This window comes from Diceros bicornis, chromosome X (genome assembly GCF_020826845.1).
Source record: "Diceros bicornis minor isolate mBicDic1 chromosome X, mDicBic1.mat.cur, whole genome shotgun sequence".
NCBI classification, from domain to species: domain Eukaryota; kingdom Metazoa; phylum Chordata; class Mammalia; order Perissodactyla; family Rhinocerotidae; genus Diceros; species Diceros bicornis.
In genome coordinates, this window is record NC_080781.1 from 32610228 (window position 1) to 32628730 (window position 18503).

The 18503-nt window shown below is 41.5% G+C and overlaps 1 protein-coding gene across 1 annotated transcript in view; it reads left to right on the top strand.

Annotated features, from left to right (window-relative positions):
• Nucleotides 1–364: 364 nt before the first annotated feature.
• The window catches only part of LANCL3 (LanC like family member 3), an 88599-nt gene continuing 70460 nt past the window's right edge, over nucleotides 365–18503 (top strand). Inside the window, exon 1 of the mRNA XM_058535625.1 lies at nucleotides 365–1103. Within this exon, the coding sequence (XP_058391608.1) occupies nucleotides 531–1103 (573 nt within the window). The 5' untranslated portion in view covers nucleotides 365–530. The remainder of the gene's footprint in view (nucleotides 1104–18503) is intronic.

Sequence of the window (18503 nt, forward strand, 5' to 3'; positions counted from 1 at the left end):
TGACTCGAGGACCACACTTTGAGTATACAAGAGACTCACTGTCTTCACCTCCATCGCCAGGTGTATGTATGGCCAGCCTCAGCATTCCGGATCCGTGTCCCGCGCGTCCCTGGCCTTCCGCCGGGAGGGGAGGAGCCGGGGGCGGAGCAGGAGGAGTGGCGCGGGCCCGCGTGGGTCCTGCCGGAGATTACCTCGGCCCCTTGGAGAGGCGGCCGAGCTGCGGCGGCGCAGGAGGGGGCGGGTTCGGCGAGGGCGCGGCCTCTGGCAGGGGGGCGTACGACGCGCATCCACCGCGCTCGCCAGGGCCACTCGGGAGCCTCGAGGCAGCCTGGTGCCCCACTTGGCAATCCGCTCTGTGCTTCTTCCCCGCGCCCGCCTTCTCTTGTCACCTCCCGTCTCAGCATCCTTGCTCCATCCCCGCCGCATCCAGCGCCATCCCAGTGCCTCAGACAGCGAGAGGCGGTGCGTGGGGCTGCAGGGCGCGCCCTCAAGCGGACCCGGGCTCGGCATTGAGGGGCACGGGCAGCAGTATGGACACCAAGCGCTGCTTCGCCAACCGCTTCGATGACTACCAGGGCAGCCTGCTGGCGGGCCAGTGTGAGGAGGCGGTGGCGCCTTTGGTCACCGCCACCATCGAGCGCATCCTCCAGGAGCTGCCCCCGCTCGGGGGCGGCGCTGAGGCACGGGGGGCGGCGGCCGCGACCAGCAGCTGCCAGGGTGGGCTGTACGGCGGCGTGGCCGGGGTGGCCTACATGCTCTATCACGTCTCGCAGAGCCCGCTCTTTGCCGGGGCCCGGGAGCGCTACCTGCGCTCGGCCAAGCGCCTCATAGACGCGTGCGCCCGCGCCGAGGAGTGGGGCGAGCCGGACGCCGATACCCGCGCTGCCTTCCTGCTCGGGGGCGCGGGCGTGTACGCCGTGGCCACACTCGTGTACCACGCCCTGGGCCGGTCCGACTACGTGCAGCCGCTGGGCAAGTTCCGGGCTCTGTGCGCCGTCTGCGCGCCAGTCTCTTTCTTGGAGTGCGGCTCCGATGAGCTGTTCGTGGGCCGCGCGGGCTACCTTTGCGCCGCGCTGGTGCTCAAGCAGAAACTCGCCCAGGAGGTAAGAGGCAGCCCCGGCCGCGGTGGGGCGCTCGCTGCCTGCCCGGCCCTGCCCCGCCGCCCTTCCCCGGACTCCCAGCTCCGGGAGCAGCGCCCCTGGCTATTCTCCATCTCTCTTGGTTACTCTTTGTCTGGCGCTGTCATTTATTCAGTCTCTTAAAGTTTATCTTCTGCTTTTGTCCGTCTTCCCTCCTCTCTCTCTCAGTTTCTCATTTGTTGGGATTCCGCGTCTTTGCGCTTTGTTGGTGTTTTACATTAAACGTGGCATCTCCCCAGATGCCTTTGTGCCCAGTAGCATTCTGGAGGCCCTTACAAGTGAGATAAAAAACAACTAACAAAACAAACCAAAACCTCAAAAATGAAAGGGATTTCCCTTCCTTTGACCCTTCTGTCAAAAGCTGAAGCACCCTCGAATGTTCGAGTACTAGAAAAGTAATGGAAGTTTTGGGGGCTGATTATGCTATCATTGTCTCCCTCACTAATGTGGAGGTAAGTTGCTTCTGTGACCCGCCGGGTCTGTAACCCCAAATAACTGCCCAGCTGTAGGCCTGATGTGCTTACTGTGTTGCTTACTATCCAGTTCATCTCATGGCTCTTATAAAATGCATATCTGATGGAGGTGTCCTCTTTTAAATACATAAATGTAGACGGAATTTTACCACATTGTAATTGAATGTGCATTTTTCTTTTTAAAATGCGTAGTTAGGATTGTCAAGAGGACAGCATACTTGACAGGGCAGGTTTTCTTAATGAATAGCTTTTCAGTGGCTCCTTGAAGTGAATTAGGTTTCACAACTATATATGAGTTTTTTTTTTCCGGATTCACTTCGAATACAGTGTGTGGATAATAGAATGTGCCAGTTCTGTGGAGTAAGAAAAAAATAATCCTCCAAGGGATCATAGTCACTAGAACTGAAAGAGAGTCACTTTCATTCATAACCCACTGGAGCCAAATATTGTTCTAGGGAGGAAGTGACACATTTAACTTGGTTTTATTTGGGTGAGAGGCATTTGGGAAAAAAAAAAAGGTACACCGTGTTTTAAAAGTGTAATTAATTTAGATAACCTCTACAGAGGCAGACTTGATTTTTTTTTTTTTTATTTATAGTAGGTGAGGTTGATTCAAGTGAGAAAAAAGATTACTCAAGGCTGTGGCACTCTGCTAGCAGGGCAGCAAAGGTCTGTGTGACAAAGTTGTCTTGAAATAGTTCACTCTCCCTCTGAGTCACTTATCTGCTAGCAGTTTCCCAAGGGCCCTTCCGGTTGTATAAAACCTTTTAGAAGGCCACAGGGCTATTTACATATTATTTGCATTACATTTGCATCTGCTCCTCAGACCTTGCAGTCTGGCACTACGCAATTTTCAAATTCTTTTTTTCCCCCCAGTTGTTTTCCTTAAACTTGCTTTTTTCCCTTTCCATGCCTTGGGGCCTTTTCTCCAGAATGGAATGGCGAAGAGTGGGAAACCCATCAGGTCATACAGGTGGAAACAGACCAGAAGGACTCCTTTCCCCAAAACTAGTGGCCCAGGGCCAGTCTGCAATGCTGATCCACAAAAACATTTAGTAAGACCTCTCCGTCTGCCCTCCTGCCAAACCAAATCTGTCTTTTTATACTAATCAAGTTGAGGCGCTTTGTCCCCTGCTCCCTGGAGATAGATCAAGCTCTGAGGGTAAAAAAACAGCTCTTAACCTGAGCAAATTAGCTTGTCTCAGGAGCAGCCTCAGCTGCGGCAATCTAAGAAGTTCGGGCTTGAAAGGTGCAGGGCAGGGGCTAAGCATGCCAGGCTGGAAGCCCTTGGAGGGGAAAACACAAGTCTTATGCACCATCTCCACCCCCCTGTCCTAGCCAGCATATGGCTTTGCCCTCAGTAGATGATCCATAAACCTTGATTAAATTGAATTGCGAACTTCCGTTATTTCTCTATAAATAATCTGTCATTATATTCTGGGTTTCTTTCCCTCCAACGTCATTTGTATTCACTTTTCTCTGGCAATTCCCTCAGTTATCACCCTAGGCTGGATCCTCCCCACACTACTTGGCACATCGGGGGCACCTAATAGTTGAATGAATGAATCACCATTTACTGGGATTAGTGCAGTATCCTCTGAGCTAGATTCTCTCACTCAAGCCATTCCACATACCTCTGAGAAACCAGTCTTCTTAAAAACACTTCATTATGTCATTTCCCTGCCCAGCATCCTGCAATGGCTCCCTATTACCTTTTCTCCAGTGGCTCGTCATCTCGCAGTTAGAGCTCAGATACTTAAAATGGCTGACAAGGTCTCACATGATCTGGCCCCCTGCGTTTCTACTCCACTTCTTGCTCTGCTTCAACTACACTGGCCTTCTTGCTGTTTCAGGTATTCTTCTGTCTAAGGGCATTTGTACCCGCTGTTCCCTCTGCTTGGAATACTGTTCCCCTAGCTATTTTAATAGCCAGCTCCCTGACCTTGTACAGGTCGTTGCCTCCTCAGTGAGGCCTTCCCTGTGCATCCTATTTAAAATTGCAACCCAGTCCCCTGACTTATGCCCCTTTCTTGCTTCATTTTGCTTACTTTGTTTATGTCTTCACCAATTAGAATGTAAACTTGGTACGAGTAGAGAGTTTTTGTTTCATTGCTGTATTCCCAACATTAAGACGGGGCATGATAGATATTTAGGTATTCAACTTTCCTTTTTTTTTGGTGGTGTTGCAAATATTGTCCACCTTTATCACTCGGTTTTAATGGTGTCCTGTTTATCAATATTTTCCTTTATGGTGGTGCTTTTGGTGTCACGTTTGAAAAATCCTTTCCTACCGCCAAAGTCTCAGTAAATACTTGTTGAATGAATGAATAAATACTAGTTTCTTACAAATTTTGTCTCAGATCAAGCTTAACCATTAGACTGGTGCTTGTTAAACTTTAATGTTCATAGGAATCAACTGCAGATCTTGTTAATAAAATACAGATTCAGATTCCGCAGGCCTGAGATTCTGCATTTCTAACGAGGTCCCAGGTGATGCAGATGCTGCTGGTCCAGGGACCAGACTTTGAGTAGCAAGGCAATACAATGCTGCATAGGTTTTGGCATTATAGTAGCCATGTCTATTAAGGTATGTTATAAGACACCATTCTATGAAGCTTGATATATTTATAAGGTTGTAGTTTAGAGTACTGATTACTGTATCCTACCATGTTTTCATTATAAGGACCCACAAGAGGAATTTCTCTCAGGACTTAGGAACAGTTGTGTTCATCCTGGAAATTGAGTTTTTTAAATCTTCAGAATGTATCATGTAGCTGATGGTGTTTCTCACTTTATGTTGGCCTCTAGGAAGCGTATGGCCAGAATTGTGGTCCACATAACTTGTGTACAGTGCCTTCTCACATGTATTTTTGTTTCCTTAGCATTTACCCCGGGTTTATCTAATTTTTTTTCTTCCTTAGTTTACCCTTTTCTGAATTTTCTTCCTTCCATTTGATTTTATTGTTTCTATTTGTGTTTATGAGATGAAGAAAAATGTGTGTGCATGTAGAGAGAAACAGACATACAGAGACAGAAAGAACCACTCTATCCAGGTAATATATTTTTGTTTAATTTGGCCCTCTGGAAATACTCAAGGGAAGTAGCTTTGAGGGTTTGTTAGGCAGATGTCCTTGAGCAATGGGGCACTGAAGTCCCAAGAAATCACACCATAAAAACTTGTATTGGGTCTGTTCTGCTTTCTAGATTTGTGGAAATGTAGCAGGGAAAAGGAAGTTAGAAAAAATGGAAGGATAAAGGGGAGGCCTAGGGACCATAGTTAAAATAATAACTTTGCCATTAGGTGACCTTGGACAAATAATTTAACATCTTTGAGCCTCAATTTCCTCACTTGTAAAATGGATTAATAATAGCTTCCTCATTCACTTATTCTCTCATTTATTCACTCATTCACTGAATTTCAGGTTTCTACGTGTGCCAGGCATCCTTGCTTGATGCCAGGATTTAGTAGTGAACAAAGATCAATAGAATTATGTTGTTGTAAGTGCTCTGAAGGAAGTAAACAGGAAATAACTGGGGGCGGGGCCGGAGAGGGGAAGGTTGCTGCTTGGCATACGTTAGTGAGGAAGGCTTCTCTGTGGAAGTGATGTCCTGGCTCATCACTGAAGCGTGACAATGAAGTGGCTGCTTTAAGAGCAGGCATTCCAAGCACAGGGGACAGCAAGGACAAAGCCCACAAGGTGGGAAACTGCTTGGAGATTTCAGAGAAATGCAAGGTGGCCAGCATGGCTGGTGGGGCAGAGGAGTTGGAGACCAGGTGAGCGCTGTGAGCAGGGTAAAATAGATCCTGTGGGGCCAGGTCGGTCAAAGTTAGGAGTTTGCATTTGTTTCAGGTTTAAACAGGAGAATGTCTTCGTCTTATTTAACTTTTGAAAAGATGACCCTCGTTTTCTGTATGCAGAGTGGATTGAACAGCATTAATAATGGGTTGCAAGAGGGGCTGGTTACAGGAGATCTAAACCCCTTTTGTGCCAAGGACTCCTTTGTAAATCTGGTAAAACCTGCAGTACTTGTTCTTAGAATAACATTTTTAGATGCATAAAATGAAACACATAGGATTACAAAGGAAGCCAATTATATTGACATTGTTATGAAAACATTTAAAAAATGTGTAATGCAGTAGCACAGGCTTTATTAACATATTAAATAACAAGATTTTGCAGCAGGCCTAAGGATTATGGTACTTTTGAAACGTGATGAGGGTCAGTGATATTTTGAGATATCTTCAACAACTGCAGTGTGATATGAATATATTCGTGATTTCTATAGGTGGCAAAGTCACAAGTACTACTGGTGGCTTGTGCTCTGCATTTGTAATGAAAGGAAATGTTAAATTGTTTAAATAAGATTTGAGTAAATATAGATAGGGTTTTATTTTCCCAGCCAAAAGGACTGGTCTGGAAGTTGCTGTGCTGACTCACCCTAGATCAAGTGCCTAGTGTAGTGCTTGGCACAAAGGAGCTGCTTAATGAAATCACTGTTATTCCCTTTTGCTTCTGCTAACAGAAAATCAAAAGTGATTCTGAACTCCCGTAGAAAATTATACCCCATACAAGGAATCTATCTTCCTGCCATGATTAAAAAAAAAAAACAAAACTATTGTTAGATTGTTAATTGGGTCTTCAGCTCATTCTTAAGGTAGGTGGTTGGCAGTGGTAGAAGTGGGGATGCTTTTAGCTGCAAATACCAGGATGTCCAATAAAAAGTGATCTAAATAATGGGAAGATTTATTACCTCACTTTACAGGGAGTGTAAAGCTAGACCACTCCAGGATTGGTTCAGCCTCAGAAAAGTCATCAAAACCCAAGCCTTTCCAACCTTTTCCTCTGCCGTTCTCGGTGTGTGAGCTGTATCACTCTTGAAGGTTGCGTGATGGCTGCTGCCGTTCCAAGCATCGTGTTCCCATACAACTGAAGTAAGAAGGAAGGGTTTGAGGCTTTTTTCTTTCATAATTTTTTTTTATCATATAGAACGTTCTATCCTTGAAGAATTTCCATTCTGCCTCATTGCCCAGCACTTGGTCACTGGCCACTTCTGGTTTCAGGGGAGGCTGGGAAGGTTAGTGTCCTTCAGTTCTAACCTCTGTCATTGGATGCAGGTTCTGAGAAGAAAGAAGAGGGGAATGGCTGTTTAGTGGTTACCAAAGTGTCTGCCACTTGGTATTCCTTGGCAAGGTCTGTCTCATGACCTCCTACTTTCTTGGCAGTTGTGAATAATGCTGCAGTGAACATGGGGGCGCAGATATCTCTTCAAGATCCTGTTTTCATTTCCTTCGGATCAATACCCAGAAGAGGGATTGCTGGATCATATGGTAGTTCTATTTTTAATTTTTTTGGGGAACTCCATACTGTTTTGCATAGTGGCTGTACCAATTTACATTCCCACCAACAGTGCACAAGGGTTCCCTTTTCTCCAAATCTTCGCCAACACTTATCTCTTGTCTTTTTGATGACAGCCATTCTAACAGGTATGAGGTGGTAGCTTATTGTGTTTTTTTAAAATTTATTTTATTGAGGTCACATCAGTCTATAACATTATATAAATTTCAGATGTACATCATTATATTTCGACTTCTGTGTAGACTGCATCATGTTCACCACCAAAAGTCTAGTTGCCATCTATCGCTGTACACATGTACCCCTTTGCCCTTTTTGCACTCCCTCAACCCCTGCCCCCTCTGGTAATTACCAATCTGGTCTTTGTATCTATGTGTTTATCCTTCACATATGAGAGAAGTCATACAATAATTGTGTTTCTCCATCTGACTTATTTCGCTTAGCGTAATACCCTCAGGGTCCATCCATGTTGTCACAAATTGCATGATTTTGTCTTTTTTTATGGCTGAGTAGTAGTCCATTGAATACACACACACACTACATATTCTTTATCCATTCATCCTTTGATGAGCACTTAGGTTGCTTCCAAGTCGTGGCTATTTTGAATAATGCTGTAGTATGTAGTGCTGTACATAGGGGTATGTATCTTTTTTAATTAGTGTTTTCATGTTCTTTTGGTAAATACCCAGAAGTGGAATAGCTGGATCATATGGTGTTTCTATTTTTAATTTTTTGAGAAATCTCCATACTGTTTTCCAGAGTGGCTCTACCGGTTTACATTCCCACCAGCAGTGTATGAAGGTTCCTTTTTCTCCACGTCCTCTCCAACACTTTGTTATTTCCTGGCTTTTAAATAATAGCCATTCTGACGGGTGTGAGGTGTTATCTCACTGTAGTCTTGATTTGCATTTCCCTAATAATTAGTGATGTTGACCATCTTTTCATGTGCCTGTTGGCCATCTTTATATCTTCTTTGGAAAAATGTTCATATCCTCTGCCCATTTTTTGAATATCATATCTCCTCAGGCAATGGAAACAAAAGAAAAAATAAACAAATGGGACTACATCAAACTAAAAAGCTTCTGCACAGCAAAGGAAGCCATCCACAAAACGAAAAATGGGAGAAAACATTCACAAATCATATATTGGATAAGTGATTAATATACAAAATATAAAGAACTCATACAACTCAACAAAAAAAATGAACAACCCGATCATTGTGGTTTTGATTTGCATTTCTCTGATGATTAGTGATTTGGAGCACCTTTTCATGTACCTGTTGGCCTTCTGTATGTCTTCTTTGGAGAAATGTCTATGCGTTTCCTCTGTGCATTTTTTAATTGAGATGGTGGTTTATTTGTTTTTTTTTTTTGGTGAGGAAGATTCACCCTGAGCTAACATCTATGCCAGTCTTCCTCTATCTTGTATGTGGGTTGCCGCCACAGCGTGGCTGAGAAGTGGTGTAGGTCCATGCCCAGGATCTGAACCTGTGAACTCAGGCTCCTGAAGCGAAGCACAGCGGCCTTGACCACGGGGCTGGCCCCCAACTGAGATGGTGTTTTGCTATTGAGTTGTATGAATTCTTTATATATTTTTGATATTAATCCCTTATCCAAAATATGGTCTGCAAATATTTGCTCCTATTGTGTAGGGTGCCTTTTCATTTTGTTAATTGTTTCTTTTGCTCTGCAGAAGCTTTTTAGTTTGATGTCCCATTTACTGATTTTTGCTTTTGTTTCTTATGCTTTTGGTATCATATCCAGAAAGTCATTGCCAAGACCAACGTCAAGGAGATTTTCCCTATGTTTTCTTTTAGGAGTTTTACAGTTTCAGGTTTTATGTTTAAGTCTTTAATCCATTTTGAGTTAATTTTTGTGAGAAGTGTAAGATAGGAATCCAGTTTTATTCTTCTGCATGTGGTTATCCGATTTTCCCAGCACTATTTATTCATGAGACTATCCTTTCCCCATTGAGTATTCTTGGTGCCCATGTCAAATATTAGTTGACCATATATTCGGGGGTTTATCTGTGGGGTCTTAATTCTATTCTATTGGTCTATGTGTCTGTTTTTATTCCAGTACCATACTGTTTTGATTACTATAGCTTTGTAATATAGTTTGAAATCAGGAAGTGTGATGCCTCTAGCTTTGTTATTCTTTCTCAAGATTGCTTTGACTATTCAGGATCTTTTGTGGTTCTGTACCAATTTTAGGGTGGTTTTTCTATTTCTGTGAAAATGCCATTGGAATTTTAATAGCGATTGCATTGAATCTTTAGATAGCTTTGGGTAATATGGACATTTTAACAATATCAATTCTTCTGATCCATGAATACTAAATGTCTTTCCATTTATTTCTGTCTTCAGTTTCTTTCATCAAAGTCTTATAGTTTTCAGGGTACAGATCTTTTACCTCCTTGGTTAAATTTATTCCTAAGTATTTTATTGTTTTTGATGCTATTATCATGGGATTATTTTCTTTATTTCTTTTTCAGATAGTTCATTGTTAGTGTATAGAAACACAACTGATTTTTTTGTGTGTGTGAGGAAGATTAGCCCTGAGCTAACATCTGTTGCTAATCCTTCTCTTTTTGCTAAGGAAGATTGGCCCTGGGCTAACATCCGTGCCAGTCTTCCTCTACTTTATATGGGATGCCGCCACAGCATGGCTTGACAAGTGGTACATTGGTCCACACCTGGGATCCGAACCTGTGAACCCTGGGACACCGAAGTGGAGTGCACGAACTTAACTGCTATGCCCCTGGGCTGGCCCCAAAACACAACCGATTTTTGTATGTTGATTTTGTATCTTGCAACTTTACTGAATTAATTGATGAGTTCCAATAGTTTCTTGGTAGAGTCTAGGATTTTCTATATATAAGACTATGTCATCTGAAAACAGACAGTTTTACTACTTACTTTCTGATCTAGGTGTGTTTTATTTCTTTTTCTTGCCTAATTGCTCTGGATAGGACTTCCAGTACTATGTTGAATAGGAATGGTGAGAGTGGGCACCTTTGTCTTGTTCCTGATCTTAGAGAAAATACTTTCAGCCTTTCATCATTGAGTATGATGTTAGCTGTGGGCTCGTCATATATGGCGTTTATTATGTTGAGGTACATCTATACCCAATTTGTTCAGTTTTTATCATGAAAGGATGTTGAATTTTGTCAGATTCTTTATCTGCATCTGAGATGATTGATTTTTATCTTTCATTCTATTAATGTAATGTGTCATATTTTTTTAAAGGGAAAAATTTTCATTCACTCATTCAATTATTTATTGAACACAGACTATGTGCTGTGCAGTGTCCTTTGGACTATGTATACATTTTTCATTTTTTTCCAGCTGTGATGAGGTATAATTGACAAATAAAATTGTAAGATATTTAAAGTGTACATTGTGGTGATTGATATATGTATACATTGTGAAAGGATTCCCACCATGTACTTTTTTTGTGTGTGTGTGTGTGAGGAAGATCAGCCCTGTGCTAACATCTGCCAGTCCTCCTCTTTTTTAGCTGAGGAAGACTGGCCCTGGGCTAACATCCGTGCCCATCTTCCTCCACTTTATATGGGACGCCGCCACAGCATGGCCTGCCAAGCAGTGCATCGGTGCACCCCTGGGATCCGAACTGGCGAACCCTGGGCCGCCACAGCAGAGTGTGCGCACTTAACCGCTTGTGCCACTGGGCCGGCCCTCCCACCATGTACTTTTAATCCATCCATCACCTCACCTATTTATTAAAAAATGTATCACATTTTTTATTTGCACATGTTGAGCCATCCTTGCATCCCAGGGATAAATCACACTTGATCATAGCATATGATCCTTTTAATGTACTATTGACTTTGGTTTACTAGTATTTTGTTGAGAATTTTTGCATCTATATTCATCAGGGATATTGGCCTTTAATTTTCTTTTCTTGTAATGTCCTTACCTGGCTTTGGTATCAGGGTAATGCTGGCCTCATAAAATGAGTTTGGAAGTGTTCCCTCCTTTTCCATTTTTTTGGAAGAGTTTGAGAAGGATTGGCATTAATTCTTCAATATTTGGTAGAATTCACCAGTGAAGCCATCTGGTCCTGAGCTTTTCCTTGTTGGGAGGTTTTTGATTACTGATTCAATCTCCTTCTGGTTATTGGTCTATTCAGATTTTCTATTTCTTCATGATTCAGTCTTGGTGGGTTGTATGTTTCTAGGAATTTATCCATTTCTTCTAGTGTATCCAATTTGTTGGTGTGTAATTGTTCATAGTAGTCTCTTGTGATCTTTGTATTTCTGTGGTATCAGTTGTCTTCTCTTTCATATCTCTCTTTTTGTCTTAGTCTAGCTAAAAGTTTGTCAATTTTGTTTATCTTTTCAAAGAACCAATTCTTAATTTCGTTGATCTTTTGTATTGTATTCCTATTTTCTGTTTCATTTATTTTGACCCTAATGTTTATAATGTCCTTCCTTTTAACTTTGGGCTTAGTTTTATCTTTTTTTCTAGTTCCTGGAGGTGTAAATGTTAGGTCGTTTGTTTGAGAGCTTTCTTCTTTTTCCCTAGTTTTTCTTAAAAAATTATTACTGTTGTCATACTCAGAAGGTAAACTCAAACAGTAAGAGGATACAGAAAGATATATAACAAAATGTCTTTGAACATAATCATTAAAATTTTCTTGTTCTTGCTTTAGAAATATTCTATTACATAAAATACCTATATTTTTATCCATTTACACAAATGATCATATTTGATATATATATCCTATAGCTTGCTTTCTTGCTTAGTGTACCTTGAGCATCTTTGCACATTACTGCATAGAGAGATGTCTCATTCTTTATACTGGTTCGATTTAATGGCTATACCATAATTTAACCATTATTGGTGGACATTAAGTTCAAGTTTCTTTTTTTGCTGTCAAAACCAATGCTCTAATGAGTACACACATACATATAATATGTATATATACATATACAATGTTTACATGTAATGTGTACATTTGTTGTGAGTGCTGTTGAGTTGATTCTGACTCCTAATGACCCTGTGTACAGCAGAGGGGAACCTGCCTGGTCTAGTCACACCATCCTCTCACCTTATGGCGCTATATCAGACAGTGCTTTGCTGCTATTCATAGGGTTTTCATGGCCAATTTTTTCAGAAGTAGGTGACCAGGTCCTTCTTCCTAGTTTGTCTTAATCTGGAAACTCTGCTGAAACCTGTCCACCATGGATGACCCTGCTTGTATTTGAAATACCAGTGGCATAGCTTTCAGCATCACAGCAACATGCAGTTGCCACAGTATGACAATTGACAAATGGGTGCTGTGGTTCCCTGACCAGAAATGGACCCAGGGTGCAGTGGTGAGAGCACTGAATCTTAACCACTAGACCACCAGGGCTGGCTAATATGTATATACATACATACATACATATTTCTTTCTGTATATGTATCTTTGCCTTCTGTTGCAAGTATATACAGTCATGCGTCGCTTAATGATGGGAATACTCTGAGAAATGTGTTGTTAGGCAATTTCATCTTTGTGCAAATATCGTAGACTGTACTTTCACAAACCTTGATGGTATAGCCTATTATACACCTAGGCTATATGGTGCTAATCTTATGGGACCACTGTCATATATGTGATCCATTGTTGACTGAAACATCGTTATGTGGCACATGACTGTATGTAGGAGAAATTTTTAAAACACAATTGCTGAGTCAAAGTTTACAGATATTTTTCATTTGATAGAGATTATCAAACTGCTGTCCAAAAAGGTTACTTCAATTTCCATTCCCTCCACCAGTGTTTGGGAGTGCCAGTGTTTCCACATTATTTTAAATACTGGGTTTCATCAGATGTTTTAAAATATGACAAACTGATGGGTAGAAAATGAGGATGGAGGTTTTCTAGGGTGGAAAATGAGTTCCCTTATTGTTCCACTCAACACTCACCAAACAAAATGCATATGCAGGATTTCTTTGAATCCATGCTTTGTAAGCAGCTGTGTGTTATGCGCTGCATAAGTAAACCCTGAAGTTTTGGCTTGAAATGGCAGCAGGTTGGGGAAGCTGGACTTTTGTAGGCTGAGTCCAGTTCCTAGTTGCCTCGGTATAGACCCACCAGGAAGTGGGGCACTTCTATGGGCTACAGCTTAGATTCTTTGTTACTCTTGATCCAGAACCCTGTGATTTCTAAAAGGATATGAAAACTAACATGGATAGATCACTTATTGTGAACTGTTGTAAGCACTTTGCATATATTATGTCATTTAATACTACCAGCAACCTTATGACATAGGCACCATTACTATCTCCATCCTACCCAGCGAGGGAAATGAGACACGAAGAGGTTGTAAAACTTGTTCCAGGTTACACAGTTAGTCAGTGGCAGAGATGGGGTTTCATTCCCCATAGGCTGGTTGTGAAATCTGTGCTTGCAATTAGTGCTCCTCACACTTTAATGTGCACACAAATCTCCTGGGGATCTTGTTAAAAATCAGGTTTTGATTCAGCAGGTTTGGGGTGAGGCCCAAGATACTGCATCTCGAGCAAGATCCCACGTGATGCTGCTGCTGGTTCATTGAGCAGACATGAGTAAAAAGCTCTAGATCACTATTTTTTTCCCAGTTTTATAGGATTGCCTATCAATACATTTGATCTCGCAAAGCTTCATGATTTTCGTTGTTCGTTCTTTGTACTGAAATGATTTCTTCCATAAATGTCAGAATATCAGCTCTCCAGTTGGTAGTTTATGCTGAAGGAAAGATTCACTGCCTGGCGCATTTCCTTGCAGTTTTAAGGACTTTGTTAACATCTATGAGTGAATGCATAGATTTCTTTTTTCTGATAAATGTAATTTTGTACTATATACACAAGGTCACAAGGTTTTTTAGAATTTCTTTAAAGGCTCAAATAGACTACGTTCCAGCAGTTTTAAATTTTTTTAATTATTTCATAATAAGAGACACTTTATTACAACATTCCTAGATCAGATAGAAAACATGATCTTGATGCTTACGGAACCACTCCCATTGTAGAATCTTTCAGTTAAATTTACCCATGTGACATAAAGTAGTGCTGCCTCCAACTCTAAATTAATTTAAATTGAGGATACTTACACATTTTCCTTTTTATTTTTCTGATACAATGATTTAACAGACCTACTCAAAATAATCCAGATTTCCTTAGATATAATTTATTTATACCTTTTCATCTATTAATATACGTTCCACTAAAACCTAAACTTATTATTTGTATTATAATTATTCGAAGAGAGCACGGTTTGATTTTATTACTGAATAAATAAATTGGGGAAATGTGCATAGTAAAAATTCTTTTAAATGTACTGAATTATTTATTTTGCCAGTGACTTAACCTCCCAGTGTTCTATTATTATTATTTTTTTTGTGAGGAGATCAGCCCTGTGCTAACATCTGCCAAGCATCCTCTTTTTTTTTTTTTTTTTTGCTGAGGAAGACTGGCCCTGGGCTAACATCCATGCCCATCTTCCTCCACTTTATATGGGACGCTGCCACAGCATGGCTTGCCAAGCAGTGTGTTGGTGCACGCCCAGGATCTGAACCGGCAAACCCTGGGCTGCCGCAGCAGAGCACGCGCACTCTACCACTCGCGCTACCGGACCGGCCCCCCCCAGTGTTCTAGAAGGAGGTTGTTTTAATGGAATGTCACTATATTTTATTGACCTCTGAATGTGAAAATGATAGATTTTATTAATTTCTTATTAACTTGGCTAATTTCATTTTTGCTGGTTAATTTAATGAGTGGTGTTTGTCATGTGACTGGCTCCTACACAATACACAATAGACTCCCTTCATGTGGCAGGGAGGTCCTTTAATATCCCCACGTGGTGATGGTCTCTTGGTAAACTTGCCGACAGTCCATGATGTGTCCAAGTAAGTGTTTCTCTTCGTGATTCACTTTTACTAATTGATCTCTGACCTACATTCGTTAATTAAGTACAATGCCTTGGATGTTTAGTTTGTTTCAAAGAAAAACATGTTGTTCTCATGCATTATTTATATATATCTAAGTGCCACTGTCTTTTCCTAATTATTTTCTTTATGGATTTAGTTACTAGGGAAACCTACCAAATTAACAGACTCATTATTCTTGGGGTGCTAGCCACTTGGACAAACTGAATTTTCAAGAAGTCATTTGATCCATTCCTTCTTTTAGCAAGCTAAACAAACAAGTGTTTTGTATAAGATCAGATTTCCCTTTCTCAATAGCTTTACCCATTCAACAACCCAGACAAATGAATGACTTTGACATGCTGAAGTGTGAGTGTTGCTACCTTGGCCATAAAGAAGCTGTTTCCCAGATGAGAGTCAGTCTTACAGACTTCACGGGTGAGAACATCATCTAAATGAGAGGTGGCAAAACAAATATTGGTCATAGCATTATGTGCAGTTAGCTGTTACTGTGCCCATCTGCTGGCTCCATTGCTTTGCGTGGAATAGATTCCCTGTGCTCAGTGGTGTGTTGAAATCTGGTGTCCATGGCAACCAAAGCATTGCCAATCTCAAAGCAAGCACTGTGGGGACCAGCTGAATCTCCACTCATACAATGACTTTAGGAGGGAGCCACATTCCTAACACACTTTACAGCTGTCTAAGGCTGAAGAGATTCAGTGCTCAACCAGAAGGGAAGTATTGTCCTCGTGCACATTTCAGTCATTTAATCTTGCTATTTGAAATGTTTTCTTGTGAGGCAAAGAGAATTGCACATGTATCACAAGTTGAAATTGTTGAAATAGATTGGACTCTCAATGAAGAAATTAAAACATCATGGTTAAGAACAGAGCTTTCAAAGTCAGGTAGCCTTGGGATTGAATCCTGGCTCCACCATAGTAACTGGTTGACCTTAGCCAAGTTGCTTAGCATCTTTGAGGTTTAATTTCCTCATCTGCAAAATGCAACACAAGCAGCACTCACCTTATAGGTGTGTTATGAAGATCCACTGAGAAGGTGCATGTAATGTGCTTAGCAGAGGGTCTGCTAGGCACAGAGTAAAGACTCTGTATAAGTCAGCCATCATTTTATTAGTATTTCAAGTGTTATCATTAATGTGAAGCGAGACTCTGCATTGGCTAAATAACATAGGTATGTTTTTTGGACGTTCAACCAGTCTATCTAATATTCCCTGTGGTGGTATTCAGAGCTGCTGTGTCCCTGGATCACAATAGCAAAGCTTTGAGTTCTTCACACAGAGGCCATAAAGGGCTGGAGGGAAATATCCTCTGCTCTGCCATGCAGGAGATTAAGCTGAGCAGCTCAGAGAGATTATGTGTCAAAGTAAATTGAGTGGCTGGTCATCACCCCTGAAACACAAACCTGTGCAAGTTACTCTCTGCACTCTGCTTTCTCCAGGAGAAGAACTGTTCTTTTCTCTTTTTAAAATTTCTGGCTCTTTGTGAACTTAATCTAGGAATTGGCTTTCCTGTGTCTGATTTGTACTCCTCAGAGTAAATCACGTAATTAGCTTTAAGTGACTATAAATTGCTATGCAGGTGATGTTGGAACGTTTGTTTCTTGCTGTGTTCCCCCAGAATCTGAGTGGCGGATTCAAGAAGCTCTTTCTTGCTGTTAAGTTCTCTTCTTTGCTTCTAAAGATCATTTGCTTGCATGGCGCTAATTCAGAATTTCAGATGAATTTCAATAGTTGTGTCTCTGGCGAGGTGACAACTTCAAATGAGTTTTCCTCAGCAAATGTTCCAGATCATGTATATTTGGTAGCTTGTTTCAGAAAAGGATTAATACAATTAAGGATTTTTTCAAGTATTTCTTCAGCTTCTGGACCCAGAAATTGTTTTTCTTACATTAATGCACTTTTCTATTTGCATTTCAAGACTGTGGTATAGACTCACTGTCAATTTTACAAACTTAAATCTACATTTTACTCTTTAGCTCCTAGCTCCTATTTGTAACATGATGACCTGAATATTTACAACTACACTATTAATAATAAACGTTTAATTATGGCTTCCTCCTATCCCTAATCTTTGAGTTATATATATTCATTAGTTCTGCTTACAACCTTCAGTACCATACCAACTGGCTCTAGGTCTTGGCCTTTGTCTCCGTGGGGGTCTGTTATATTTTTCTCTGATCTGTGGCCGTAGGTCAGTATTTCTCACACTTGAGTGTGCATTAGAATCCCCTGGAAGGCTTGTTATAACACACATGGCTGGGATCCATCCCCCGAGTTTCTGATTCAGTAGGTCTGGAGTAGGGCCTGAAACTTCGCACTATTAACAAGTTCCCAGTGATGCTGCAGCTCGTCTGGAGACATTTTTAGAACCACTGTCTTAGACTATACCCTTAACCATGGCCAAACATCTCTGAAATGTGAAAACTAGGTGAAGGCATATGATGGTACCACTACAAACTTGTTATTACCCCTAGAAAATAACTCAAAGGATAGGATTTACTATATGACAGGCACTGTAATAAGCATATTCATTTCAGGGGAGAAAATTATGACTTACAGAGGTTTAGTAACTTGCCTGTTATCATACAGCTGGTAAAGTAGTTGAACTCACATTTGTCTGACTCTAGAGCTTCTTAATTTCTAGAAATTTAAGTCAGTTAAGACTTCTGCATGTTTTTCTGCTTAAGTACACACTGCCAAGAGGAGACTGAGTTGTACTGCCAAGACATTTGGGAGAATAGCCTGAACTCGACTCTGAAGCTCAAGGTGTTTCTGAAATTTAACTTAAAATTGAATAAAAATGACAGTATAGGAAAGTGCTCTACAATTGTTCCGAACTTCCAGAAGCCTGTGAGTCTCAGCTTCCTGGTACATTAGAAAGGTTCAGGAATTGGAGGTCCTAGAAACCTTTGGTGGTAATGAGGGTTTGGGTCAGGTCTGAAAACAGAACTAGTTGCAAGTTTGATAAAGAGTGGTTAGACTCCTGGATCCTTTCCCAAACCCAAGCAACTAGATGATGGTCTTAGGCCAGATTCTCCAAAAGCTGACTGTGAGATGTAGATTTATGTGGAAGTGCTTCATTAGGGAAGTGCTCCAAGGAGAAACCAGAATGGGAGTGGGGGAGACAATGAAGGGTAGGGAGCCAAGCAAAGGTGTGATTTTAGGCTAAGTTCCAGCCTCTGTCTCACCCTGCAGGGGAGCTCTGGAGTATAAATTACATCTCAGAGTTTGTCTTGACTAGAGACACACTCGCACATCAGTAATTTACTACAGCTAGGAGATGGGGAGATAATCTTCCAGGTAATTTCCAGCTCTGCATGCTGCCAAAGTAGCTCTTGTAGCCTAAAAGTAGGACTCTGAAGAGGGCTGCAGGTGAGAGTTGTTAGAGGCAAAGCAAATGGACACTGGGGGATGGATTCATAGAATCAATGGGAATGATCTGAGGGGCTCTGGTAGGAACATCCACAGTTTCCATACATGGGTCCTCCTGACCTTAGTAGACGCCCTGAAGTTCACCTTGACAGACTGAATTAAAGAAGCTCTGAGCTTTGAGGCCCAAGACACAGTCAAGAGCAGAGATGACGTACTTCACTAAAAACAGCAAGAT